Source organism: Anguilla anguilla, chromosome 4 (genome assembly GCF_013347855.1).
Source record: "Anguilla anguilla isolate fAngAng1 chromosome 4, fAngAng1.pri, whole genome shotgun sequence".
NCBI classification, from domain to species: Eukaryota; Metazoa; Chordata; class Actinopteri; order Anguilliformes; family Anguillidae; genus Anguilla; species Anguilla anguilla.
Genome location: NC_049204.1, coordinates 64,738,855 through 64,766,816, shown reverse-complemented (window position 1 = coordinate 64,766,816; position 27,962 = coordinate 64,738,855). Strand labels below are relative to the sequence as shown.

At 47.3% G+C, this 27,962-nt stretch overlaps 1 protein-coding gene across 2 annotated transcripts; it reads left to right on the top strand.

Annotated features, from left to right (window-relative positions):
• Positions 1-1,599: 1,599 nt before the first annotated feature.
• On the top strand, positions 1,600-27,455 carry LOC118225962 (desmoplakin-like). Of its 2 annotated transcripts, none has more exons than XM_035415125.1 (24): positions 1,600-1,957; positions 3,310-3,403; positions 6,481-6,614; positions 8,546-8,684; positions 10,876-11,001; positions 11,382-11,441; positions 11,675-11,842; positions 12,337-12,441; positions 12,608-12,703; positions 13,146-13,271; positions 13,649-13,801; positions 14,212-14,366; positions 15,267-15,393; positions 15,732-15,918; positions 16,326-16,561; positions 17,025-17,203; positions 17,507-17,645; positions 18,486-18,679; positions 19,170-19,332; positions 19,531-19,614; positions 20,015-20,122; positions 20,336-20,434; positions 21,046-21,543; positions 23,600-27,455. In XM_035415125.1, exons 1-24 carry the CDS (start codon positions 1,761-1,763, stop codon positions 26,939-26,941), a joined length of 6,909 nt encoding a protein of 2,302 aa, XP_035271016.1. In that variant the 5' UTR covers positions 1,600-1,760; the 3' UTR covers positions 26,942-27,455. The 2 variants fall into 2 exon arrangements, with proteins under 2 accessions (XP_035271016.1, XP_035271015.1); XM_035415124.1 differs by having other exon boundaries at positions 21,046-22,872.
• The last annotated feature ends 507 nt before the right edge of the window (positions 27,456-27,962 follow it).

The following is a 27,962-nucleotide window of genomic DNA, read 5'->3' as shown; positions in this document are numbered from 1 at the left end:
ACTTATTATCTGCGTAGCTTCAGTTTCGTGTGTATATACTTTTTAAAAATGTGGAACTGTGCCTTTAATGGCATTGAAAACATTCTATCTGGCAAACAGCAAAAGGACTGCAAGCTACCTTGCGTGGGTGTTTACTCACCTTGATTTAACTTGTAAATAGTCAGTCATCAAGATATCCATAGGCATTCTATGCCTAAGTTAATCATCATCATCAATCCATAGGCATTCTATGCCTAAGTCAATCATCATCATCATCATCATCATTGTCACCATCATCATATCACCTTGTTATCAGGAAGAAAATAATAAAACAGGCATATGAGTTTACTTATGAATTTCCACTTGGTATGAGCCCCACATTTAGCCCCAAACAGAAAAAAAAGAAAAAAGATCCATAATCTCCCCATATGGAAAAATTAAATATATGTAAATATATACAGTACATGCATTTTAATTTAATGTGTGTGTGTGTGTGTGTGCGTGCGTGTGTATAAATCATACATGGCCAGTAATATGGAGTTAGTCCGCCCTTTGCTGCTTTAACAACCTCCACTCTTCGGGGAAGGCTTTAGTTGTTGGAGCATTTCTGCAGGGATTTGCTTCCATTCAGCCAGAAGAGCAATAGTGAGGTTCTTCCACACCGTTCTCGACAAAACCATCTCTATATTGACTTTGCTGTGTGCCCAGGGGCACTGTCATGCTGAAACAGGAAAGGGCCTTCCCCAAAATCCTGGGGAAGCACAGAATCGTCTAGAATGTGATTGCATGCTGTGACATTAAGATTTGCCTTCATTGTAACTAAGGGGACTAGCCCAAATCATGAAAAACAGCCCCAGACCAAGGGGTGTCCGGATACTTTTGGGCATATAGTCTATTTATAAATATATTTATATAAGTGTTTTAAATTTATGTATTTGATACATATATTACAGAATATATTTAAATAGATTATGTATTTCCCTACATTTATTTAAATGTATTACTCTTCCGTATGGGTTTATGGTAGATCTTTGATGCATTCTATTAAGTTCCTCAGCGACAGGGAGTACAGGGTCGACAACGCCTACACCGGAAATATCGTGCATTCCAAAATTTTTAATGACGTGATAGATAGCCGCAACGTATCTTCGGGATCTATTCAGTTTGCCAATGTGGCTAAACGAGGGTGGCTTGTGTTTTAAAGGTAAAGTGGAGTGGATTATAATGTATAATAATTTATAACATAAAATTAGTTTCCGTGCAAACAATGTTAAGCATTTGTTTTGCAAAATACACGCATAGTAGGTTTCATGTATAAGAGTGGTGTCTTCCTGGTTCCTTAATTAATTCATTAATTTGGATACTGAGCGTGAGAAAAGCGCTTCCACGGTAATCCCTGTAGCCGACATAAATGTCAAACGTCAGAAACAGATAACCTTCCCCAATATATTGTCTTCCCCAGGCAAGTGACAGAAAGGTGTGGACGTAGAGAGAGAGGGGGGGGGGGGAGTGGGAGGGAGAGGGGGAGAGAGGTAGTGGGGGGGGGGGGGGGCGGCTTGGGAGTTAATCATTTTAGAGGCCACTGTAGGTGTGGTCTAGTACTGCCAAAACCGGATTCTTCCGTGTTTGGGAACTAGTCTCTGCGCGCTCTGGGACGAGAAAGGTGAACGCTGTGGGGCCTCGCTTCGCTGCCGCGTTCGCTCACGCTTGCAAATGCGCAGAGGTGACAGGTTTGGGTTTGCAGTAGAATTTTGTATGGAGTGCTTCGCTGGCTTCCTAAAATGAGTTCGTTCGGATCACAGAGGGGTCTCAACACCTTGCCTAGGAGAAGCACGTCCAGGTCCGACGTCACCGGTGGGAATTACGCTTACGCCAGGAGCGATGGGCAAGGCGGTAATGGATACGGTGGAGACTACGCAGGGGGTTACAATACCTATTCATTCTCCAAAACTTCTCTCGGAGGAGGAGGATACGGAGGGTACGTGCGGGAAAGTTTTTGTTTTATTTGTAAAAAATGAAGTAATGACAGTTTGTTACTATTTTTTTCTAGTCCTACACCGGGCAGACAGAAATGTGTAGATACAGGTCAGAGTCTATGCTGTCGTTCTTTCGCTTTCACCTGCCAACTGTACACAAAGTTCTGCTCGGGAAACATGTCGTATTTCTCACGATCGATGGCTTGGTTTTGTTCGGTGAGGCTTAACTCATCAGAATGTAAATGTGCAGTAATGGACAGCACTGCATACCTGGGGTTTATGCATGTCACTGGTTCGTTACGTAAGACGTTCCAAAGGTCTAAAACCACTATAATGACTTGCTTTGTTAAGATGATCACCGAGGTCACTACGTTCAGTCGCCGGAATTAAAGTGGAGCCTACATTGTAAATGGACATGATACAACGGGTCAAATATGTACCCTACCGTTTTTCTCCATGACTAGGCCTACTGGCCTGCTGATTTTTTTACCGTTACTACTCAATAAAAAAATTGTTGTCGAGCATATAAACAAGACTTCACGGACTGCGAAACACAAACTGTACGTGAATGGCGATTAATAAAAAGATTAATAAAAAGAAAAGCATTTTTTGAAGGTCACGCATAAGGCTCCTTGCACCTGAAAATATTTTAATATATTTTCCACTTGTTAAATATGAATACATGTAAATACTGTAATGAATAAAAGGTATCACCCTGTCTTCATCCTAAATTATGTTTATTAATAATGCATAATGTTCACCATATGTAGCCTATATTCTGTTGGACAAAATATCCTTAGATTGACAGCAAAATATTGTATGCAGTTTTTTTTCTCTTGAAAGGGTAATAGTAAATATGCTAATTAACATACTTCATAATATCATTTTTTTAATGCTGGCAGTCCCTGACAAATTATCGCGGTGGGCGGTGTGTTTAAAACAAACGACAACAAACCCAGCCAATATACTACAACACTCATTTAAATGACCAATTAATCTGAAACCTCCAATTCTGTAAAAACAGTTGTATTTAATGTTATTTGGTATTTACAACTCATTAGAGTTCTGTATTGTTTTGGCTTGGGGGGGAAAAAAACATAGCCAACCGTGCATTTAAACATACCTTTAAACATAACACTGTCCCTTATCTGCGACGTACAGTACATTCATCTCTCTTTCTCTCACATCACGTATACACGATATTGTTTACATTAAGACGATATGCAGGCCAAAATGCAACTGCACCATCAAAGTCACAACGGCAGATATTTATAAGAGCAGTATTACACACGGGGCGCGGGTGGGGGGCTTAAATGGCTTGTTTGTGATGTGCAAACCCTCTGTGCTCTCCCAGCTCTTACCAGGTCAACCCTATTCACCAGAAGGCCTCCTTGTTGCACGCGCAATGCCAGGACTACCTGAGCAGAGCGGAGCTCGTCCTCCAGTCTGTAAGTGCTCTCCTCCGTGGTGGCGTATCGTTTGTTTACCGTGTAGCGCTCTCGCTGGTGTCGGCGCGGTCCAGTCCTCGGTGTCAGCGGTGTCTTCCGTGGAAGACGCTTGTCGTGTATTGCTCTTTGCCGGGGCCGGGAGCTGTGCTGTCCGCAGGCCTATGCAAGCACCAGCATAAGCGCGTAACTCACTCACAGAATGTCCGCTGGAATGTTGAGAGTGTGCGTTAGCAGGATACCTGGCCTGCACAGGTTGTTGTCTTCTCCTTTTTATTTGGGGGACGCGCTTGACCTGACACATGATGTGATTTATGACTGACATGTGATCCATGACCAACAAAAACACCACAATCCACTAGAAAGGGACCTCATTTTTAATACCATGTTTTCTAAGGGGATCAGGGACTCATTTCCTTGTTTTTACCACATTGGGTTCTTCTGTAAAGTTTTCATTGCGAAATGCTTGTGCCATAGCCTGCTTCACAGTGGTGTGTCTCATGCTAAAAAAAAGATCGCTGTATTGAAATACTGGGAGATATATTGAGAGGCGTGCCTTCGTCGAAATACCTCAGTTTGGATGCCCTGTCAGTTTCTTGGCACGGCGTAAAATATCATTCGTGTGCACACTTGCCAAAAGCGACAGGTGTAGCGATGTGTGTCTGAACGTGGCTCTGCTGGGACCCTCGCTCGGGTACGGGCCTGCCTCTTTCCGCACAGATCCTCGACCTCAACCCGCTCGGGGAAGTCATGTACCGAGCTAAACAGAACTCCCCCCGGAGGCATAGCAGATCCGAAAGCCGCTCACCCGCGCGTAAATTTAACACGACCCTCACAAAGGGGGGAGGATGTCTCGCCTTTTTTTTTTTCCTTTTTGCTATTTATTGCGATGTTGAGCGGGTGCGCCCGTCTGCTGTACGTCACGTGTTCCAGAAAAAATCTATCGAGGGAGTTTCCATTTAATTATACAGCCATATCTGTACCGAATCCAGCGACCGAGTATCGATAAAGCCATTCGAGCTGCCAACGGATAAATGTGTGTCTTTGCCCCCAGCGGTCGGGACCATTGACGCTAATGTTTATTTGCAGTAGATCGATAAGTTCTGCTAAGCAAGTAGCTGAATTATTCGTTGGGCAGACGCCCTTATCCAAAGTGACCCGGTGAGCTTTATTGGCTTTTTATTTAGCAAAAACATCTTTTTTTTGGCTCAGCGACTTCTTTTCCGAACAATTCCAGATTTCTCCTGATAACTCGGGATGGTCCACACTGAAGCATGTGCTCTGAAACTTGTGCTGCCAGCGTCTGTGGCTTGTCACCCAGGTCCCGGTGCTTGACTGCCAAGTCTGCCATTCTGGAGAACTGGGTGTCTGGCACAGCTGTTAAAATCACATTAGGTTCAGTGATTTATCAGGTTCCCTGATCGCGGAGGACTTAAAAGGGGCCGACAAATACGGTTAGGCGAAGCGTGATCGTTTCGAGGCATTAGTGTCACAACCGGGAGTATGTCATGTCATGACACGCCGCAAACCTGCAGTATAACGTTAAGCTGCGCAGAAGGCGTGGGAGGGAGCTTGTGGATGTAGTGCTAGCAGACAGTACCATGGAACGGAGAGCGGCGTTGCATTGCATTACATTACATTACTGGACCCTCTCGTCCAGATTGACTTACAAAGAAAGGGACCATCCATTTCTCAGAGTTATGTGAGTAATGGTGCCGAACCTGGCTAACGACTTTCCCGAATCTGCAATTGTTTTCGAGTCATTAACAAGCTGAATTTAGCACTCATAGCATGTTCCTCTAGTTGCTATGCCAACCAGGCCCCCCCCCCCCCCCCTGCAATTTATTGGTTATCCATTTATACACAGCTGTGTTTTCCCGTTAGTACCTTTTTCAAGAGTGCAAGACAAATATTTCTGTACTCTTAAGAATAGCACGTGTGTAAGTTTAGATGAAAAGATCTTTGAGTAAGAGAAAAATATCTTATCGATAAAAGTAGAAGTGAATTTGAACCTAGTAGTTCCCTGGCTTTAACCCACCCCTGATGGCAGGCCTTCAGGAGGCATCCTATCCTGAACTCCTGCTATGCAAACATGGTTTAAATAAAATTTCCATTTTACGACTTTCCGGGAACATGATTACAGTAATGTCAATTCACACATCACATCATTGTGCTAACATTTGTAGCTAGGCGGCCATTTGCCGGTTAAATATGTATGCTGTGTGTATATTGCAGGTACAAAAAAAAATCTCTCAATTGACATTAAGACTTGATAAAGTCAGAAAAGCGGGCCGGTCAGAGGACCACAGCACGTTTACCTGACCTGTATTCTTTCAGCACACGCTGCTTGCCTGTCAGCCAGGGGCTGCCTTTGGGGTCATTAAATTACATTAATTACAGTCACTTAACGGATGGTCTCATCCAGAGCAATGTACAAAAGAGGAGAATATACGTTTGTCTCTCAGAAATACAAGAATGCAGTGTCACCAAAATAGGCCCAGAGGTTCATTTTATACTCTAGTGTAATATTTAACCTTACAAACAACAATTTGTATTGTGTAAAAAAAAAAGGGAGGTAGGACTAGACAGATAAATTGTCTTTGCGCAGCTGTACCGATAACATTATCTGAAAGGAAATCCAGAGAAAGAAGGAGCAAAAGAAAGGGCATTTATAGGAGGTCAGGGGAGCCGTGGTGCATTCTGAAGAGGTGAGTGTTCAGTCTGTCAGGAGATGGGCAGGGCTTCTGCTGTTTTTGCTGCAGTGGGTGGGAAGCTCATTCCAGCATCGGGGGGGCTGGGAACAGACAGTAGACATGTCCCAGAAGTATGTTTGTGGAGGGTGGGGGGGGGGGTGTGCCCAGAGGTAGCACAACAGGGGAGTGGGGGTTTGGGGAGGGTGCTGATGGTAGGTATGTAGGGTGTGATGATCTCTCGACGGTGTGTAGAGTCTGATGATATAGCGGACCAGTAGGCTCGCGTTAAATCATTAAATTCCGACGGGTGTCAATGGCAAACTGACGGGACGCCCTGCCCCATCCCCCCCCTGCCCCTCCCCTCCCCTCCCCTCCCCCTTTCTGCAGGGCATGGAAGGTGGGCGGGTGACGGCGGAGGCGGAGAAGTACATGGCCATGGCCAAGGAGGTGCTGAAGGACCTCAAAGGCTGCGCCCTGGACCTGCGGCAGATGGGCCAGCCCAACGACAGCGTCATCAGGAGGTGAGTGTCCCATGCGGTGCAGGTGTCTCGGGGGGGGGGGGGGGGGGGATGAACGCGCCCACGCGCGCATCGATTGCGCCGGCGATGTCATCAGCAGGATGTCATCAGCCGGATCTCCGCTGCTTCCTTAGGGACGGAGAAAATGTCCTTTCCTGGCGTTTGGCTTTGCGTGGAGTTCCACGTTCAGATCCGAACTATAGTAGTTTTCACCTGGGAAATACCTGAAGGAGTGCGATTAAGGGTGGGGGGGTGGGATGGGGGGGGGGGGGGGTGGAGGTGCAAGTGGAAATTCCCTTGGGAGTAGTTTCCACACAGCTTCTCTCGTGTACAGCTAGAGGGCGCTGCTCTGTTTGTTTATTTTATTTCCCAGCCGTTGTTTATGTGGAGTTTGACCTGAGGTGCACATATTAAACGGTATTGAATGACTTCAGTATAAACTCCTGACTGGCAGGAAGTGTTGGGGGGGTGGTTACTGCCTCCCCAGGCCGCGCCCCCGAGCCCGTCCAGCGGGGTCGGCTGGCTGGCGATTGCGTAAAGTCTGGCCTCGGTGCTGATAACGGGCGAATATCATGAGTAATGGGGATTATAGTGGGTGCAGAAATTCCACAGGGGTGTGTCACTGAAGGGCGGGGGGGGGGGGGGGGGGGGTGAGGCTGGAAGCCTGAATAGGAGCGGGGTGTTATGAAAGAGCCTCCCTTTCACGCTCATGAATACTGTATGTGGTGCTGACAGTGCAATCTGCCCTCAGCCATTCTTCCAATGGGAGTGACTGCTCCTGCACAGAACATTCAAACTGAGCGCGATATAACTGTTCAGCTGTTCCTATTGTGCCGGTGTTGCTTTGTGCTCTTGGAGTACTTTCTTTTTATTCCATTTTTTTAAAAAAAGGCTTTTGTTTCTGTTAAAAAGGTAAAACACCTGTGAGAGACTGTGACCTTGTTATTGTACTCCTCCTTGGCTGAACCCGCGGCTTGTTTCTCTGAGGGTAGCGGTGCATAATTCCGCGGTGTAGTCAAGGCTTTTGGTCGGGAGCGTGTGTGGGGACGGTCCAGTTTCCCCAAAGTGATAAGAACACTTAGCATTTGTGCTCTCCCTCTATTTATATTCCTGCAGAAAGGGTGTGCGTGAGGACCTGACCTCATTCTGGCTTCAGGGTGTCAATGTCCTGTGGCTGCTGTCTGGAGAAAGCCTGTTTGCCAGCTTTGTGTTTCCCAGCATGCAATAGTGCGACTCTTAAAGCTACCTGAGCATGTTCACTATTAGAGACTGATCTGATTCTGCATATCACATTCCGTTTATGGCTACAGCATGATTTGGAGTGTAAGCAGAGTTTAATTTATGTTTTTTTGCTATTTCAAAAAAAGTTAAACAGTGAGATTGGACAAGGCCAGAATCACAATCAAAAGCTAGATGATATGTATTTTTGTCTGCTTTAAAAAAATGCCCAGTGAGTGTAAATTGTTATATGTTGCTTGTCAGAGAGTTTGATGAAAAAATATTTGAAGTGTTCACCAGAGAAGTAGGTGGTGACACCACTTTTTTTTTTTGGAGGAGAATTGCGATGTGAACAGGCGATGTCGAGGGTGCACAGGTGTGCACAGGCGATGTTGAGGGTGCGCAGGTATGCACAGGCGATGTTGGGGGTGCGCAGGTATGCACAGGTGATGTTGGGGGTGCGCAGGTATGCACAGGCGATGTTGGGGGTGCGCAGGTATGCACAGGCGATGTTGGGGGTGCGCAGGTATGCACAGGCGATGTTCGAGGGTGCGCAGGTATGCACAGGCGATGTTGGGGGTGCCCAGGTGTGCACAGGCAATGTTGGGGGTGTGCAGGGGGGCTGAGGCGATGTTGGGGGTGCCCAGGTGTGCACAGGCGATGTTGGGGGTGCGCAGGTGACCCTGTGTCTCCCGCTCTGCCCCCCCTCCCCTCAGCGTGGAGCAGTTCCAGGACCAGCTTCGGGGGATCCACTTCGCCCTCAACGGGACGGTCTCGCGCAAGAAGGGCAGCTTGAGCTGGGAGGACCCGGGCCGCAGCTTCCACGAGGCCATCGCTTGGATCGGACAGCAGAAGGTACCGCCGCCATGTTCCGAACGCCCGCGATCTCCGGTCCATTTAAACGTCAGCCTGTGGGGAACGGCCGACGCGTGCCGGTCCTCACGTGGCCCGGCGTGGGACCCGGCGTGGCTAGTAACCGTCTGATCGGGCTGTCGTGTGCCCCCCCCCCCCCCCCTCTCCCGGCAACACCTGACGAAACTGGCCCTTCCTTGGAAAACGTCTTCTCCAAACCGGTTTGTGGAGCGGCAGGGCTGGGGGGGGGGGGAGGGGGGCTGTAGGGTGCTCCGAACACCGAAATGAGACACCGCGCAGACGGAGGAACGGAAGGAGAGGAGGGGTGGGGAGGAGAGGAGAGGAGATCATATAGAGATGTAGAGGAACAGGCATATCACTAAAAAAAACTGAGCTATGCGGCTGGAGTCATCAACGCCCACTGGCCCTGTGCTTGGCCCTGTACTTTAAGCTGCGTGCGTCTGGCTCGTAAACGTCTCATTCCGTGAGACCCTCGTGAGAAATGCAGCGCAACCCCAGTTGAGAAAAAACAGATGGAAGAACTAGTTTTTAAAAAACGGGCAAATTTAAGGGTGCAGCCTTATCAGTAAAACTGATATTAAGCCATAATACGTGAGGAGAATACAGGTGCTTAGAAGACTTCAGTGGAATGCCTGTGATGTCATAGACAAGATCATATGTCTCGGTTCGTTTCTTATTATGTCCAGTCGTTTATATGATTCAGCGCAGCGTGGAGTTATCAGTAGACAGCTCGGCATGGCTGTTTTTTATTCTCCTTCAAAGAGAGGAGCTCCTCGTCTCTCTCTCTCTCTCTCTCCAGCTGCTGAGGGACACAAACAAACTGCCATAAGATTCAAAGCTACAGAAGCTCGTGGAATTTGCGCTCTGCTCGGTTTGCGGTAAATCACAGACCTTGGGCAACGAAAGACAAAAAAAACAGCCAAACAGAGAGTAAACGTGAGTGGACTGGCTTTATCGAAGGTCAAGCAGAGGCCCTGGTGCATCGGGATTCCTGACATAGCTCCGCGCTGATAAGAACTCGGGAGTTCACAAGCTGCAGGGGGAGGTCGGTGTGACTATCTGCTGCCACCCAGAGGCCACTGTGGGAATCTTTCAGGAAGCTTTTTTTTGTTTGTTTTTGTACACTGAAGGAGCGGGAGGCATAACTTAGACCAACTCAACCACCTAAAATCGACCTTTTGGACCCATTAGTTGAAATCGTCTAGAAGCCATGTAGGAGCTAGTCAATTAATTACAAATTAAGCTTTGAAAAGATATAACTCCTTCAACAATTTGATCGCTGGGTTTGAGCCCTTGCTCTGGTGAGGCTAAGGTACTCCAAGAATATAACAAAAAACTCCACGGTTCTTATAACAAAAAACTCTAGTCTGGGCTAAATTTTGGTGTGAGGTAGTTTCACAAAACTATTTTAAAAATGACCACAGTACAGAAGCTACCTCTTCTGCAGGGGAGGAATCTATCTCTTTGCAGGACCTTGATGCTCAGAAAACTCATACTGATAGTTATAATAAAATGTGAAAAATTAGGAATTTGAGGATACGGGCCCCAAAATTCCCAGGAAGTTTCTGAAATTGCATTTGCCTCTGCATCCCAAGTGGAGAATGAGTTAAAATGCGAGGGGTGTGTGTGGTTCTTTTTGCGCCATACAGTAGATGAAGGCTGGGTCACATGTCCTGGAGGATGTACCCGGGGCAGAATCTTCCTCATTTGTGTGTGACTGACCAACCACTGGCTGCTCAGGTAACAAAGAGCTGTGACACCCAGGGGCCCCCAGGTACTACAGGTAGTGCAGGTGCACAGCCGGTTTCCTCTCAGAGCGGACAAAGAGCTCCTTTGTGTTTGGGAGCCGGGGCATCTGCGTAGGCCTGCGGCGATACAGCTAAACCGCTTACGCGAAATGGTGGAAGTGCTTGTTTAAAACTGGCCTGCAACCCCCATGAATAGCCAAATGTGAGGCAGCCTCGCCGGTTGAGTTACTGAATGACCGGGTAGCTCTCTGTGGGCTGGCTTTGTTGCTTCCGGAGTGGTTGCAAGAGCTCTGTTAGTAATCGCTGCAGACACAAGAGGAAAGCCTGATTTAGTAATCTGCCATTTTTTTAAATCGTTTTTTTTTTTTTAATTAGGGTGTGCGCTTCCTTTTTAAACACCCCCCCACCTTTGATGCCTTCCACAGCGCCTTGTAGAGACGTCGTCGTGGGGGGACACCAGCGATGTCATCGACCAGCAGATCATCAATCACAACAAGTTCCACAGCACCATCCAGCGGAGCCCAGAGGTGGACAAGGCCAGAGACGAGCTGGTATGCACATGTACATTAACTACCTTCTACCTGTGTACCCTCCTACCTGTATACCCTAATGTCCTCCTACCCATGTACCCTAATACCCTGTGACCTGTGTACCCTAACAATCCCCTAACTGTATACCCTAACACCCTCCTACCAGTATACCCCAACACCCTCATACCTAAACTGAAATACAGTGATCAAGCAGTCAGTGATGGGCCTCTATCTACAATATTCTCTTCACTGCTGTTTATTTTCACATCTCTGACTGGCATAGGAAGGAATGAACCACAAAACTCACATCGTACCATAAGAGGTAGGGTACTTAGATAGATAAGGTAAAGGCTCTCTGGACAGTTAAAGGTCACCATGATCAGATGTGCTTGTCTTTGTAGATACAGAAGGGTGACAAAGCAGCCCTGAATGCGCTGGAACAGGAATGGGACAGCTTGCAGGTGAGCTATTCCTTCAACTCTGCTTTCCATTACCACTAGTGATTTTTACATCAGTATTCGAGAATTCACATTTTGATTATATATTTGTAATCTTACTCCTTAAAGGATTAACGTCACTTAATAACCCCCCCCCCCCAGATCTGTGGAATAACTACAGCTCATCATACATACAGTTGTGGAACAAAAGCACGCAATTACAATAGGCTTATGACGTGTGTGTGTGTGTTTTCCAGAAATTGTCCTTCGACCGAACAAACCAGCTAAGGGACCTGCAGAAGATCATCCAAGAGATCTCCCAGGAGATCATGTGGGTGAACGAACGGGAGGAAGAGGAGCTGATGTTCGACTGGGGGGACAAGAACATCGACGTCTACGTCCCCAACAAGCAGGAGAGCTACTCGGTGAGGGTGTTCGCCGTTTGGGGACGAGGCCTGACGTCCTGAGAATCAGGGTTTGCTATTCAGCCAGTTCACAAAGTGAAGTGAAAAATTACCATAATGGCCTGTGGGGATTTTTCAATTAACTTCATTTTGGGAATGGACTGAACTGAAAATGGAATTGCAGCCCCAACACGACCGATAAGACGTCTCCAGGTCCAGAGACTCATACTGAACAGTATGAGCATTTCATGATTTTTTTTTTTACTTTCTGGAGAAAAACAAGACCCAGAACTTTTTGTAAAATGCAATGTTTGATAAATCTGTACTACAGACTTTCCCCTGTTTGTAGTTCCCAAATCTAGGTTTATTAGGCCCAAAAATTTACTGGATTCAATGTCTCCTTGTGCTACCTTGGTGTGATTCAGCCAGATGTGGACCCGTTGCTTGCAAATAGCACGGCTGGGTTAAGCAGAATTTTGCGCTGATACGGTCTGAATCGGCCTCTGTTTTCACAGAAACTGATGAGTGACCTGGAAGAAAAGGAAAAATTTCTGAACAAGCTGAAACACAAGGTTGACGGACTGCTGAAGAACGCCCACCCAGCGTCCGACAAGATCGAGGTAGAGCCCCCAGCGGGGAGGGAATTCGGCTCGGCTGAAAGTTTAAAAAACCAAAAACTTGGTGAAGGAACAGCTCTTTTGACAGTTGGCTGCCTTGTCTTGATTCCCTGAATCTGAACGTGGTTTGATGGGCCCGTGTGCTGCCTCCGGTGCTTTCTCTCTCCAGGCTTACATGGACACACTGCAGACCCAGTGGAGCTGGCTGCTTCAGATCACCAAATGCATCCAGGTGCACCTGAAGGAGAACTCAGCCTACAGCCAGGTACTGCTCAACTGCTCAGTGCTGTGGCTCATTCCTGAGTATTTAACCCGCCAGTTATTCAATTAAATTTTTGCATTGGTGTGTATGAGGTTATGACTGTATTGTTTGAGTAATTTTTCTTTCATAAGAATTGTTCCTGGATTATGTAATTGGGGAAAAAAGAAAAAAATGAAAAAGTCAACCCCAAAGTACTGCCAACAAAGCTAAACAGACCAAAAGAATACCAGAGCATAAAACGCAATATACAGAAAAACGAATTTCAAACCAAACCTAAGAAATGAGGCAAAAGAGAAAAGCAGGGAGAGGTAGTCTCCCTGGAATAGAGGTGGCCATTGCCATCATGCATGCAGTAGTTCAGTATGGACAAGTATCGCTAGTTACAATCCTGAGCTTGGTACTGGATGATGCTAACTTTTTTCTTTACCTCCAATGCTCACTGAAGTTCTTCAAGGAGGCGAATGAGACATACAGCAATCTGCAGAAGGAGCATGAAAATGTCCGGAAGAAGTTCACCTGTGACAAGAACACGCCCTTGGACACTCTTCAAGAAATGATCCAGAATCTGGAGGTGCGATGAACTCAAGTCACTGTTGCCAGAGTAAAAACGCTAATGGCAGGACCTGTGGATGTACTGTACATGTACAAACACATTTTATATACAAAAACACATGAGAGTATACGTATGTGCTATCTGAAAAAATTCAATGTGCTAATAACGTATGTTTATGGTTTTTTATCAGTAGTATGTAAGTCAATTTATTCCCAAAACTGTCCCTGAAGTAAGGGAGGAGCTTAGTGGTGACTGAGTTGACGGTTTTGGAGATTAATTCAAGAATCTGGGACTGAGCTGGGGGAGGCGTTGAGGGAATTTGTAATGAGTTGAAGAGTCAGGGGTTGAGTTGATGAGTTTGGTGATAAGTTGAGTGCTGTTGGGACGACCCACAGAAGGAGAAGGAGAGGATCATGGAGAACAAGCGGCAGGTGCAGCACCTGGTCAACAAGTCCAAGGCCATCGTGAGGCTGAGGCCCCGCAACCCTGAGGAGAAGAGCAACAGTCCTGTCATCGTGCAAGCGCTGTGCGACTACATGCAGGACCAGGTCAGACATGCTCGGCTTCACACGTGTGTGCTCACTGCAAGTGCAGTGATTGACCACAATGAAGGTCCATCCATCCATCCATCCATCCATCCATTATCTATTCCCGCTTATCCTGAGCAGGGTCGCGGGCATAATTACCTCAATATCTTATTTGTGTTCTTGTTTTCTTATATTAAATTATTATTAGTTTATCATTATTATCCTTTATTATTATACTTATTTATTTTTTCTTGTTTTTTTCCCTCTCATTTTATGTGAAGCACTTTGAGCTGCATTTTACGCATAAAAGGTGCTATATAGAGTATTATTATTATTATTATACAATTATTATCAAACACACATTTAGGGGTCAAAACTTGTAGAATGGCCCAGCGGCTGTAGTGTGTTTCGTTTGTTTGTCCCTCTCACAGAAAGTCATCTTCAAAGGCAACGAGGGAATTCTGAAGGACAACACCGAGCGCAGCAAGTGGCAGGTCATGGGGCCCGGGGGCCTGGACATGATCATTCCCTCTGTGTGTCTCCTCATCCCTCCTCCCAACCCGCTCAGCATCAACCTCGCGAGCAAGTAAGACCCGCCGGACTTCACCGTGTCATAGAAATGCAAATGCATGGGGGGGCTGCTGGGCGGCGCATCCCGTTAAGGCTCCGTTCCAGTGTGGGGATAGGTCCCACGGTGTAGTATCTGATCCAGTGTGGGAATGGGCCCCATGGACTGGTATCTGTCACTGTTCCGGTGTGTGGATGAGGCCCACGATTCCAGTGTGAGGATGGGGCCCACTGTTAAGGCATTATTCCAGTATGTGGAAGGGCCCCATAGTCTGGTATCTGTTAAGGCTCTGTTCCAGTGTGTGGATGGGCCTCACGGTCTGTTATCTGTCAAGGTACTGCTCCACTGTGTGGATGGGCTCCATAGTCTGGTATCTGTTAATGCATTGCTCCAGTGTGTGGATGGGCCCCATGGTCTGGTATCTGTTAATGCATTGCTCCAGTGTGTGGATGGGCCCCGTGGTCTGGTGTTGAATCTGGACTATGCCTGTGCTGACTGTGGTTGGCCAGCCCTGCAGTGTGACGCATGCTTGTACTTTGGTCAGCTGAGATGACTCATCGCTGGTCAAGTTGGCGCCCACAAACTGATTGCTAAAGCTGGACATGAAGTGTTCATTCATCCTTCATGTCTATGTTGAAAAGAAAAGATCAGTGGCCTGACATCATGTGGCTAAGAGGAAACCACATACTTATCTCCGCTCTCCCAAATTGATTGTAGCAATGAGGCTGGTGAAGGTTGGGCATTCCAAAAATTGGGAGAAAAAGGGGGACAAGCATTTAAATGATGAAAAAGATCACACTGATATATCGATATGTTCCCTGGTCCGTCGACCTGCCACTTGTGCGTAAATCTTGGAGCGACGGCTCTGAGATACGATCACAAGGCCGGTGATGAAGTTCTGGTTTCTCTGTTAAACAGGAACGAGCAGTATTACGAGGCCATCCTGGGAATCTGGAACCAGCTCTACATCAACATCAAGAGCCTGATTTCCTGGCAGTACTGCCTCAAGGACATCAGCTACATCAACTCTCTCACCATTACCATGGTAACCCTCCTTCTCATGGTCCTCCCAATTGAAACTTCCACAGTGAATCACCACAAAACCTAATTAAAAAAAAAAATTGGTTGGTCATGGCATTACTTTCTTTAAGAACATGAAAAAAACATGAATATTTGATTACAAGAACAGACCATTCACCTCATCTCAGCTTCTCACTTTGCCTACTACCTAGAGAATATCTAGCGTTGTGTCAAGGTCTTGACCATCTCAAGGGTCTCTGCTTTTGCTGCATAACCTGGCAAGCTCTTTAATGCATTAGCAATTCCTGATAACTTATGCCCCCCCTTTTTCCCGTTTGTGTCGTTTGTCCGTAACTTCACAAGATTTCCAAAATGCGGCCTGAGGAATACCGCAACATCATCAAGAGCCTGGAGACTCACTACCAGGAGTTCTCACGCCATTCCAAAGGCTCCGATTTGTTCGTCGAAGACGACAAAAAGCTCATCGAGACGCAGTACACCGGGGCCCAGACCCACTACGACGATCTGGTTGTACAGCTTCCTGCTTACAGTAAGTGTTCACATCTTATCTGATTATTCCTTTTTGCCACCACATTTTGGAATTGTTCAACTCTTGTATTGATTATTAATTGAATGGCTTGTTTTTTAAAAAAAATTTTTTACCACATGATCTGCAATCAGCGTCTTAGTCAAACTATGTTAAAAATTGCTCAACATCTTTCAGCAAATGGAATTTTATTGTAGAATCATTTTTTCTTATAAGAGTACTAATGTGAACTGAGTCGCATCTGTTTTATAAAGGGAAAAACCAAAACGCAGTTCTCAGTCTTCCATCCGGTGCCCTTCCTGAAGTCATGGTTGAGGTTGATTACCACATGGACCATGGGGGCAGCTGTGGGGGGGGGGGGGGTCTTTCTCCCCGTAAGGGGTGTAATACACCTTTTCGTCCGCCCACAGCAGCTGCTTCAGCTCCTAAGAAAGAGGAGCCAACAGAGGTGAAGGAGGAAAAGGAGGGGGAGAAAGCGGAGGAGACTGTGGTGAAGGAGCCAGCGGTAAAGCTGACTCTGCTGACAGAGCTCCAGCTGCTGCGTCAGAAGATCGAAGCTGCCGACGAGGGCGTCTCCCAGCACCTCCTCCTGCCCCTGGGGGAGGACGGCCTGCTGGAGTGCTCCCAGCGCCTCCTCCAGCTGGAGGTACGTATTTCTCCCCCTACTCCCCCCCCCCCCCCCCCCCCACCCCCCCCTTCAACCCCCAGAAAAACACCCTCCCTTTGGAATCCAAGAGTAAATTTGCTTAGTACTGTCAGAAATGGGCCCCTCTCTTCTCTGGCTGTTGTGCATAAGAGGTTGATGATAATGCCCCTGTTCTTTTTTTGTGAATGGATGTACCACCAAGTGCCTTTGAAATGCACAATCTGCATCAATGCATTGTTTAAATTAAACACTGGGTAAAAAAAAACCCTGATTTTATTTTTTTGCTTTTATTACGGGAACAATTTGTACAAAAGCAAAAAGTTGTAAAAAATTTAATCATTTGAAATTGTCTACCCAATTTTGTCAGCTAATGGATGAAGGATGGATGAAGAGTCTCGATTAGAGGGAGCTTTTTGGTTTTAGTCCGAGCAAGCTTTTAACCTGTGTTCACGTGCCATTGCAGAGAATTGAGCAGGAAGTGGACTTGATCCGGGACGAGTACCTCAAGCTGAAGGAGAAAATCCTGAAATCCCTAGAGGGAATGTCGGACTCGGACAAAGTCAAGTTCCTCCGACTCGAGCTCAACCACATCAACCTGAAGCTGGGCGCCCTGGAGGGCTACTCCTCGTCCCACACAGAGAGGCAAGCCGTGCTTCTTTTAAACCAATCGGACGCGAGCAATACGGAACATGCGCTTTTGTGACATCATTATTATAGCACATCTGCTGATCTGAGGTTTGACCTCACAGAGAGGCTAGGATGGGCCTGCTTTTCACCCCATCGAGATTGCCATACGCAGCTTACTTTGTTAATGCACAATTTTAACTCCTCCCATAATTTTTCTGTATGTCATTAAATACATATTTACATCTGACTTAAAAATAAAAAAATACAGATCAGACTTTGAGCCTGTCACTCTACTGCTTCCATTGTCTTCCTCGCTAGGATGAAGAAGCAGATGGCCCTGCTGCAGGCCTTGATGCTGTCTGATGATGTCATCAAGGTGTACGAGGCCCGGCTGACGGAGAAGGAGACCACCTCTCTGGATCCTGACGAGGTGGAGGAGTACATGGCTACCCTGAAGGTACCCTAGCAACCGTCACCTAGCACCCCCTCTGCTGCTCTAGTCGATGTCGATGCTTTATCAAATGTTTACAGCCTATGCTGGCTGACGTTAGTTGTTCACAACTTCAGTGTTAAGTAATGTTCATAGCCATGACTATTTCATGATCTATCAATATCAACTTGATTGATTTAATGTTAGTGAGAAGTGAGAACTGCAGATTTTAGAATGGGCTGTTGGCATTTATCCTTCCTCTTTGACAGCTGCAATCCAGGCTTCCCTTTTGTATTTTGTTTTTGGAAAGTGAAATGTTATTATGGTTGAGACTGGGTTAGTCTTGGGTCTCAGGGAAACAACGAATGACACAACAGCAGCTTCCAAGTTTTTTTTCTCTTTAGATTAGCCAGCTAGCTATGGATTGTAGCTCCGCTGAGTTTGTTTATCGAAATAACCAGGTATTGGTATGACATCACCTCGCAGCTCATGAATATTAATGTGAAAACATCTGCGAATATATCAAACAATGAATAAATACATACATCACACGGCACAGTGGATATTTCCCAGAGGTAATAAAAAATGTGTGTGTTTCTGTGTGTGTGTGTGTGTGTGTGTGTGCGTGTTTGTGTGTGCATGTTTCTGTGTGTGTGTGCGTGTTTGTGTGTGCATGTTTCTGTGTGTGTGTGTGTGTTTGTGTGCGTGGTTCTGTGTGCGTTTCTGTGTGTGTGTGTGTGTATATTCTGTGTGTCTCTGTGTGTGTTTGTGTGTGCATGTTTCTGTGTGTGTGCATGTTTCTGTGTGTGTGTGTGTGTGTGTGCGCACGCGTGCATATTGTGTGTGTGTGTATCTGTGCGTCTGCAGCACATGAGATCGGAGCTGGATGACAAGTCGCACATCGTGAGTAAGCTGGAGGCGGAGCTGAGCGACTGCGTGGCCTTCCACACCCAGGTGGGCCAGCCCTGCCCCAAGTGCCAGCTGGACCTGACCAAGTACTCCGAGCTCACGGGCCAGCTGGCGGACCGGTGGCACCGCATCCACAGCCAGTTTGACAGCAGGCAGGAGCCCTTCTCTCTCTCTCTCTCTCTCTCTCTCTATTCCTCTCGCTCCTCTACTCAACCGTCACATGCACCCCTTTAAGCCAGTTGGAATGCGTCCCATACAGAACGTGTGATGATGTCATCACGATGATGTCATGATTACGTCAAGCAGCAGGGTTTCCTGTGTCCAGATGTTAGCGCAAAACTAACAAATCGACTAACTGTAAATGTCAAAACTGGCCTGATCGATGAATGGTTCGTCCGTCATTTTATCATTAGTTTGGCAGTGAGTGGACAAATCCACGTGTTCATGGTTGTTTCAGCTACTATGGTGCTTACAGTTATGTACTTCTTGGATTTGACACTAATTACTTGGTATTGACTCTCTGTACTTTTCCTAAGCCTGTGTGTACTGGATAAACAGTCTCTGCTAAGTGCCTAGATGTGAATGTCGCTGTTTTGAGGAATCGGGGAGATTTTGGTGAGAGATTTCCATGTTCTCTCCCAGGCTACTGGACCTGGAGAAGTACCTGCTGGAGCTGAAGCAGTACCGCACAACCAGCGCCTCCCTCGGCGATTGGGTCGACGCCACCCGCCAGCGCCAGGATGCCCTGCAGAGCGCCAAGTTTGACAACGTCACAGTCCTCATGGAGCACGTCAACCAGCAGAAGGTAACGACCCAATCAATGAATCAACAAACCTGCTAGTCCTGTCTGTTCTATATCTATCTTTCTACCTATGCTGTTAACTCATTTGGATCATCGTGAACCATTGAAAATTGTTACAAATAAATTGTGTTATTCACTGTTATGTTATGTTCGCTGCTGACCTGGGTGTGTGTGTGTGTGTGTGTGTGTCTTCATTCACAGGCTCTGAACTCTGAAATTAAAGAGAAGAGGGAAGTGGTGGAAGATGTTCTGAAGGATGCTAGCAGATGTGTTGCCTCCATCAAGGTACGGTAACGGTGTGATGGACGTGGCACACCTTCGGGTGTGGTAGACCGGCGCAGGCCTAGGCCGCATTGCCTCAGTGAGAAACACTTTCTTTCCACAGCCTTCAGAACCATCCATTACAGTGCATCCTCTGACACCGATTTTACATTGCCCTTTGATGAGAAAGATTTTTGGAATGTTTTTATTCAAAATTCTAAGGCAGTGTTCCAGACCTCCGTTTGCTTTCAGTTACCAGTAGTGATTGTTACGTCAGCATTAGAATGTTCAGTTAAGAACACTCTAATCACATGTTTGTCATCTTACACCTTTAAGGGTTTTAATATTCCTACTCTTTGCCCAGCGGCCATGATTCACCGGTACAGATGTTTTATTGTTTTTTTGTCTTTTTGTTTCTGGGAAGGACTGTGAGTTGCAGCTGGCCTCTTACGCCTCAGGCCTAGAGACTCTACTCAACATCCCCATCAAGAGGACCATGTTGCAGTCCCCTGCCGCCACTGTCACAGATGAGGTATTTTTAAGTGTCAAATGCGGATGTTTCTGTTGATTTTAGAATGCATAAAAATTATTGTGGAACATATTAATTCTTGTAATTCTTAGGTAGCCACCCCAAAACGAAATGTAATTTTTTCACAATGTGCCTGTACCGCTACAGTTGTTGTTACAATGTTAGCTGCAAGCTAACTTGCCGGCGCACTGACTGGCGAGAACCTGTGCTTTTCAGGCCGGTGACCTGCAGGCCCGCTACGTTGGGCTCCTGGCCAACTCCAACGACTACGGCAAGTTCCTGGCTGAAATGCTGAAATGCATGGAGGAGCTGAAGGTAGGGGGTGATTTTCAGGGTGATATTTGGTGATATTTGCAATTCGTGAAATGTGTAAAGACTGTGTTACTGTCAGGATTTACTCACAAGGGAGAAAAAAGTGTATATACAGTACATGTTAGTCTAGGTGCAGTAAAATGCGCATCAGTGTATGATTTCCAGAATATTGTAAGCTTGACTCTGTTGATGATGTTTCATTGAAGGTGCAAGTGTTGTGTTTAATTTCAAATGAAAGTGGTTGAATTCCGACTTATTTACGGAATATCTGTGTATGTTTAGCCTGCTGTGGAAAGCATTTTAAATGATGCTGACTGAAATTATTCTATATCATCTTACTGTTCTATCGTGTCTTTTGTAAAATTGTTGCCATTTCCACCCCGAGTCAGACTCTTGTGGCATTGTACCTGTGCACATGCAGGTTAAGACGGAACTAATTAAAACATTTTCATTAACATAATATGCTCCTCTCTGCCATGTTCTAAATATTCCACCACTTGTATATTAGGGCTTTCACTTAAAACCACTTTGACAAGCTAAAATCACTGTTCACTGTTTACAAAGTCACACAAATGCACATACTAACACGGAGCCTTGATTTCTTAACCATTCAGATCAGGAACACCAGGATTGACCTTCTGGAAGAAGAGCTGAGGCTGATAAGAGAGGAAATGGAAGAGAAGAACCAGAAGAACAAGTCTCTGGGAGACCTTCTGGCGAAGTACCAGCTGGAGCTCACAGAGTCCAAAGACCAGCTACTGTCCTTGGAGGAGGTGAAGAGGAGCAAGGCTATGGAGTGCGATGCTGCCAAGGACGACCTAACTGCCACCAGCAGCCAGATTTCAGAGCTGAACAACAAGTTGGCCCAGCTCACCCAGATGCTGGAGGAGGAGCAGAGGAAGAAGCGGCTCCTGGAGGAGACGTACAAATTCCACCAGGAGGAGTACGAGGTCATCATCCGGAAGAGGCAGAAGGAGTTGGAGGAGGCCAACTGCGCCAAGATCGACATCGAGAAGACTGTCAAGGACAAGGAGCGGGAGATCGAGAGGCTGCAGATGCAGCTGGAGAACGAAGCATCCAGGAAGCGGGAACTGGAGTCTGAGCTCTCCAAGGTAAGGAACCAGTACAGCAAGGAGATAAGCGACCTTAAGACGACCTACGAGTCCGAAATCCACATCACAAAGATGCACGTCCAGACGGTCTCCAAGCAGAAGGAGGATGATTCGTCGACCCTGAAGACGCAGTACGAAGAGCTAGCAAATGAGAAGCGGGACCTGCAGGATGAGCTGAACAGGCTGAGACTCTCCATGACGGAGGTGGAGGCAATGAGAAGGAAGGCAGAGGAGGAAGTGAGGCAACAGAGGTCAGCGGGGACCGAAGAGTCCACGATGAGAAAGGAGCTGACGGTCCAGATTGACACCCTCATCAAGCAGAGGGGCGAGGTTGAACTTCAGCATAAGGAGGCCCTGGCAGGTGCCAACAGGCTTATTCAGGAGAAGAACAATGAGCTGACCAAGCTCACTCAGAACCTGGAGGAGGAGTACAGGAAGAAGAGGGCCCTTGAGGCGGAAATCTCCAAACTCAAGCTGGCCCTGAATGAACTTCAGGAAAAGTATGCGTCCTCCGTCCAGGTCATAGACGAGCTGAAGGTGTCGTCGGAGGAGGTGACCATGGTCAAGGTTGAGCTGCAAAAGCAGACAAGTGAGAGGAGCAAGGTGGAGAAGTCCATAGCGGATCTTCAGGGCCGGATCAGAGATTTAGAGAGGATGTTGGAGGCGGCTAAGGCTGAGGCAGAGAGTCACAAGAAGGCCAGTCTGGAGGAGGCCAGCAGGAGGCAGAGGGTGGAATCGGAGCTGAACACCGTGAGGCAGTCACTCACCGAACACACAACCACCATCAACCTGCTGAGGAAGCAGCAGGAGGAGACGTCCACCGCAGACAGGAGGGGTCAGCAGGAGCGGAGAGGCCTCCAGGAGAGCCTCGACAAGAGCCTGAGGGACCAGAAGGCCGCCACCGAGAAACTGGCGCAGCTTTCCGCCGAGCTGGAGGCTCTGCGGCAGCAGCTCGCCCAGGAGCGGGCGCGGGTCAGGGAGGCCAACCTCCGCAACGAGAGCCTGTCCAAGACCATGGAGGAGAAGAGCAGGGCGCTGAACAGCAACGCCACGGAGATCGGGAATCTGCAGAGCCTCACCCAGAAGCTGACCAAGGAGCGGTTGACGCTGGAGGAGGAGCTGAGGGCCCTGAAGCAGGAGCTGGGCGACCTGAGGAGGTCCAAGGAGAGCAGCGGCCAAGAAACCATGGCTCAGATATCCACCCTCCAGCTTCAGCTGCAGAACAGCAGCAAAGCCAGCCTGGAGTACCAGAGGCTGATGGAAGAGCTGTCCAAAGAAAGGGAAAAGCTGAGACTGGAGATAGACAAAATCCAAAAGCAAGCGACGGAGGTACTTTGGATCATTTCCAATTATACCTCGATTCCTAAGTGGCAGCGGATGGCTTGTCCTCCATTTAGGCAGCACCAACAGCTTTGCTCCTCTGATAATCAACTCTTGCCTGTGCCTCTGATTCAGCCGCTCATTTGCTGTACAACCAATCAATAACATAATTTCTATTTTGACTAAATTGACTCTTTGCTGTACAGCATGCTTGCTTCTGCCTTTATTAAATCAACATTGATTCAGTGCTCAATGGATCACCCCTCATCATCGGCATGAACCAGCTAATCAGCACGTCTTGATTTTGTAGAAATGTTTTTAGCAAAGTTTTCTGTGCTTTGGTTTTGAATACTTATTCTGTAATTATGGTGTTTTACAAATAATAATTTATAATGCAAATATTCAATGAAAAGTACACATTTTGTTGCATGTCCAATGCAATAGTAATACAATAACAATAGTTGCCAGATGCATGCTATATTAATATGTCTGTCTCACAGTTTGCCTTTTTTTTTATATTAACACACAACCTGAACATTTCCATATTTTCAAATATGTGTTTGTAAAACACCTTTAGGAATGCATAAACATATTGAATTATCTATATTAGCTTTCATATGGTATTGTAAATAATGGCTTGCAGGTTTTGGAAGTAGGATAGTCAGCTACATTAGACCATGTAATGCTGAATACATTTTTTTTCTAATTAATTTTTTGCTGTTATTTTTATTTTCAGGCATCCATGAAGATACAGCAATCTCAAGGTCAGCACGACGCAATCCTGAAAGAAAGGGACAGTCTGTTGCTCAGGATGAAACAAATGGACCAGGACAAGGCCAAGAGTCAGAAGAATGATGAGGAGCTGAAACGCGTCAAGGTCACCCTGGAGTCTGAACTTCGGCTGAAACAAAGCCTCCAAGAGGAGAACAACAAGATCAGGAAGGATTTCGAGCACTGGAAGACTCAGTATGAGCTGAAAGAGAAACTGGTCAGACAGTACGAATCGGAAAAGGGCGCACTGGAGAAGGAGAGGAACTCCCTGAAGAAGGAGGTTGAAAGGCTTCTGTCGGAGCTGAAGCTGGTGGAGGAAAGGTACAAGGTGAAGCTGCAGAGCACCGAGAAGGAAATGCAGAGTCTGGCCTCGCTGAGGGACAGCCTGGAGGCAGAGCTCAGAAGGCTGAGGCAGCGTCCAGATGTGTACCACAAGCAGACGCAGACAGAAATGGACACAGTGGACACCTCCACACTCCTCTTTGATGGCATTCGCCAAAAGGTCACCGCTCATCAGCTTCACGACTGTAGGATCATCGACAAGGTCACACTTTCCCAGCTGCTCAAGGGCCAGAAGACTGTGCAGGAGGTGGCTCTCGACATCCAGCTCTATCTGAAAGGTACAGGCGCTATTGCCGGCATGGATGGCCCTGAGGGCAGAATGTCCTTCACTGAGGCTAAGAATCAAGACCTCCTCACACCACAGAGTGCCTCCAAGCTCCTGGAGGCACAGGCTGCAACAGGCTTCATAATCGATCCCAAAGCAAACGAAAAAATGGCTGTGGATGTAGCTGTCACCAAACACCTAGTAGACTTCCAGGACAGAGACCTGCTGTTGACAGCTGAAAATGCCTGCACCGGCTTCAAGGATCCCTCCAATGGAAAGCTTCTGTCTGCAGGACAGGCTATGAAGAAGGGCTGGATTGACTGGGAAACAACCCTTCGTCTGCTCCAGGCTCAGGAGTCCGTTGGAGGGATCGTTGACCCCGTCCTGAGCGTCTTCCTGACAAAGGATGCTGCTCTGGATCGGGATTTAATCGATGAAGAACTCTACTCTGCGCTGAACAAGAGGCCGCGTTGCTACATTGACCCTGTCACGCAAGATGATTCCAGCTACATCGATCTGAAGGTCAAGTGTCGAACAGACCCTGCCACCGGCCTTCTGCTCCTCTCAGCGCCACAGAAGCCGATCATGGTGAAGGGGCTCCGAAGAGAGGTCTCTGTCAATGAACTAGTAGACTCCTGCCTGCTCGAACCTTCAGACGTGGATCAATTAAGAGCAGGTAAAATATCAAGCCAGGATATTGAGATCAGGCTCAGGCAATACCTTCAGGGTTCAACCTGCATCGCGGGTATTTTTGACGAAGCCAACGGTCGGATCCTGCCCATCTACCAGGCCATGAAAGAAGGACTACTCAGACCAGGAGCATCATTGGAGCTACTTGAAGCCCAGGCCGCATCGGGATTCGTGATTGACCCCATAAATAACCTGTATCTGACCGTGGAGGAGGCAGTACAGAAAGGTCTGGTCGGCAAAGAGTTCAAGGACAAACTCCTGTCTGCAGAAAGAGCTGTGACTGGGTACAAAGATCCCAAATCAGAGAAGCTTATCTCCCTGTTTCAAGCAATTGAGACAGGTCTCATTGAAAGGGGACATGGTATCAGGCTCCTAGAGGCTCAGATTGCAAGCGGTGGCATAATTGACCCCAAATTTAGCCATCGCATAGATGTGGATGTCGCGTATCAGCGGGGATACTTCGACAAGGAAATGAGCAGCACACTGACCAGTGAGGATGACGACTCAAAGGGTTTCTTTGACCCAAACACCGAGGAGAATCTGACCTACCTGCAGCTTAAAAAAAGGTGCACCACTGACAAAAAAACAGGATTGGTCCTACTGCCACTACATGAAAAGAAAAAGTCCACCCAGAAGAACACCCTTCGCAAGCGTAGAGTGGTGATTGTGGACCCAGACACAAATAAAGAAATGTCAGTGAAGGAGGCTTATGACAGGCAGCTCATTGACTATGAAACCTACCTGGAGCTCACAGAGCAGGAGTGTGAGTGGGAGGAGATCGCCATCACAGCCCCTGACGGCTCTATCCGATACATGGTCATTGACCGGAAAACAGGCATCCAGTACGATGTCCAGGATTGCCTTGAGAAGGGCCTAATCGACAAGGTCACATTTGACAAATACCGCTCTAAGGTGATGAATCTTACTCAATTCATGGACATCATCACCAGCAAGGCGAGTCCTCAGCGGCCTGCGGCTTCTACCAGCATAGAAGCTTCCTTCAGCGCCTCCACACAGCGCTCGGCCCCGACTCAGCACGCCGGCTCAACGCAGCAAACCGGCTCAACGCAGCAAACCAGCACCACACAGCGCACCAGCACCACACAGCACACCACCACCGTACAGCGCAGCAGCACCACGCAGCGCACCAGCACCTCAAAGTACGTCAGCTCCGGCCAGCATTTCCGCTCCACGCAAGAGGAGCCGCCGCTCTCCCCGAACTCGCTGAAGCACATCGCCAGCATCTCCATTACCCTGGCTTCCCCGTCGGAGGTGCTGGACGAGCAAAGCCCCGTGGGGGCCATATTTGATTCGGACAGTCTTGAGAAGATAACCATCATGGAGGCGCTGAATCGCGGCATACTGGACTCCATCACAGCCCAGCGTCTGCTGGAAGCGCAGGCCTGCACCGGCGGCATCATCGACCACACCACCGGCAAAAGGCTTTCGGTGCAAGAAGCCGCGCGCCAGGGCATCATAGACGACGACATGGCCACCAAGCTGAAGCCGGCACAGAAGGCGCACCTGGGGTTCGAGGACGTGAAGACCAAGCGGAAGATGTCGGCGGTGGAGGCGATAAAGGAGAGGTGGCTGCCGTACGGGGCCGGGCAGAGGTTCCTCGAATTCCAGTATGTGACGGGCGGCCTGTTCGACCCAGAGATAGGCAAAAGGAGGACCCTTCAGGACGTCGTCCAGAAAGGGTGGCTGGACAGCCGAGCGGCTCAGAAGCTCCAGGACACCAGGCATCACTCCAAGAACCTGACCTGTCCCAAGACCAAGCTGAAGATCTCCTACAAGGAGGCCATGGACAACTGCATGGTGGAGGAGGGCAGCGGGCTGAAGATGCTCCAGGCCACCTCCGTGTCCTCCAAGGGGATCAGCAGCCCCTACAACGTATCGTCTGCCCCCGGATCGCGTAGCGGCTCCAGGACCGGCTCCCGTCGAGGCAGCATAGACCTGAGCTCCAGATACAGCTACAACTACTCCTTCAGCTCACGATCCGTCAGTTAAACCCCAAGCCCCCCCGACGCTGGAGAGATTAAGCGCCACACTTAACAAAGTTGCATTTTTTTTTTCTTTTTCTCTCTTTTTTTTTTCTCTGTTTGGAATCCAGGGGTGGGGAATTGACACACAAGGTTGAGGCTTTGGTACATACATTTAAACTGATAATACTGGGTTTGGGCATTGATCAGGAAGAAAAGGGATTATTTAGGGACACTGGGGATTTTTTTTTAAACTAATTGTTTTCAAGTGCTTTTTACATTTGATGCATGAGATATTAGATGCTTTTTTACTTTGCTTTTGGCTTAGCTGTTACATAACTGAATATCTTCAAGTAGGAGGAGGTAATTAATACAACAATTCAGTTAATTCATGTTTTCAGTTTCTGTTGGTATGTTTCTTTTGCTTTGATAAGAAAGTAACACATGCATCTTAGTTTATTGATGTATCTTACAAGTACATGTTGAGATGCTTTGTTTGATTCATTAGTTGCAATAAATTCCATACAGATTCTTTAAATAAAGTGGCCTATTTTTGTCATCCTTTTGCAAATCAATATTTTAAAAATGTTTTTATTTTTTACATTTTTTGAGATGAACATACGCATAAATACAACCAGGTCTTGAAGTGATTATAACTGCTTTTCGATCCCTTTCCTTTACATATTTTCAACAAGTACAAAACAGACAAACTACAGTCCTATCCAGAGTTGGTTTTAGCGGTTATCAGACAACTATAAGACAGAGGACAGGCATGGGTATGACGCAATGGCAATTAGCATAATGCTAATTAACATCTCTTTCACCTCTCCCAGGATGACTGGTACACGTAGCAGAAACTGAAAATGTGTGACAGGACCAGGGACACTTGAAAAAGTGTGCCTTCTTGTCTGGTAGTATCACCGTTTCATTTTTTCATTCATCAGACGCACAAACAAGGAAAATGCTTGTGGTTGTGATGGCATTTAATGGATTTAGCATCCGTAACACCTTGAGCTAGAATGAACGCCCACACGGCTGTCAGCCAAATT

What these genes read in the sequence shown, in the direction of transcription:
- LOC118225962 (XM_035415124.1), top strand. Translation starts at nt 1,761, where the DNA reads ATGAGTTCGTTCGGATCACAGAGGGGTCTCAACACCTTGCCTAGGAGA. An exon ending in AGCACGTCAACCAGCAGAAG is followed by an intron (nt 19,333 to 19,530) that starts GTAACGACCCAA and finishes CTTCATTCACAG; the next exon opens with GCTCTGAACTCTGAAATTAA. An exon ending in AATGCATGGAGGAGCTGAAG is followed by an intron (nt 20,435 to 21,045) that starts GTAGGGGGTGAT and finishes TTAACCATTCAG; the next exon opens with ATCAGGAACACCAGGATTGA.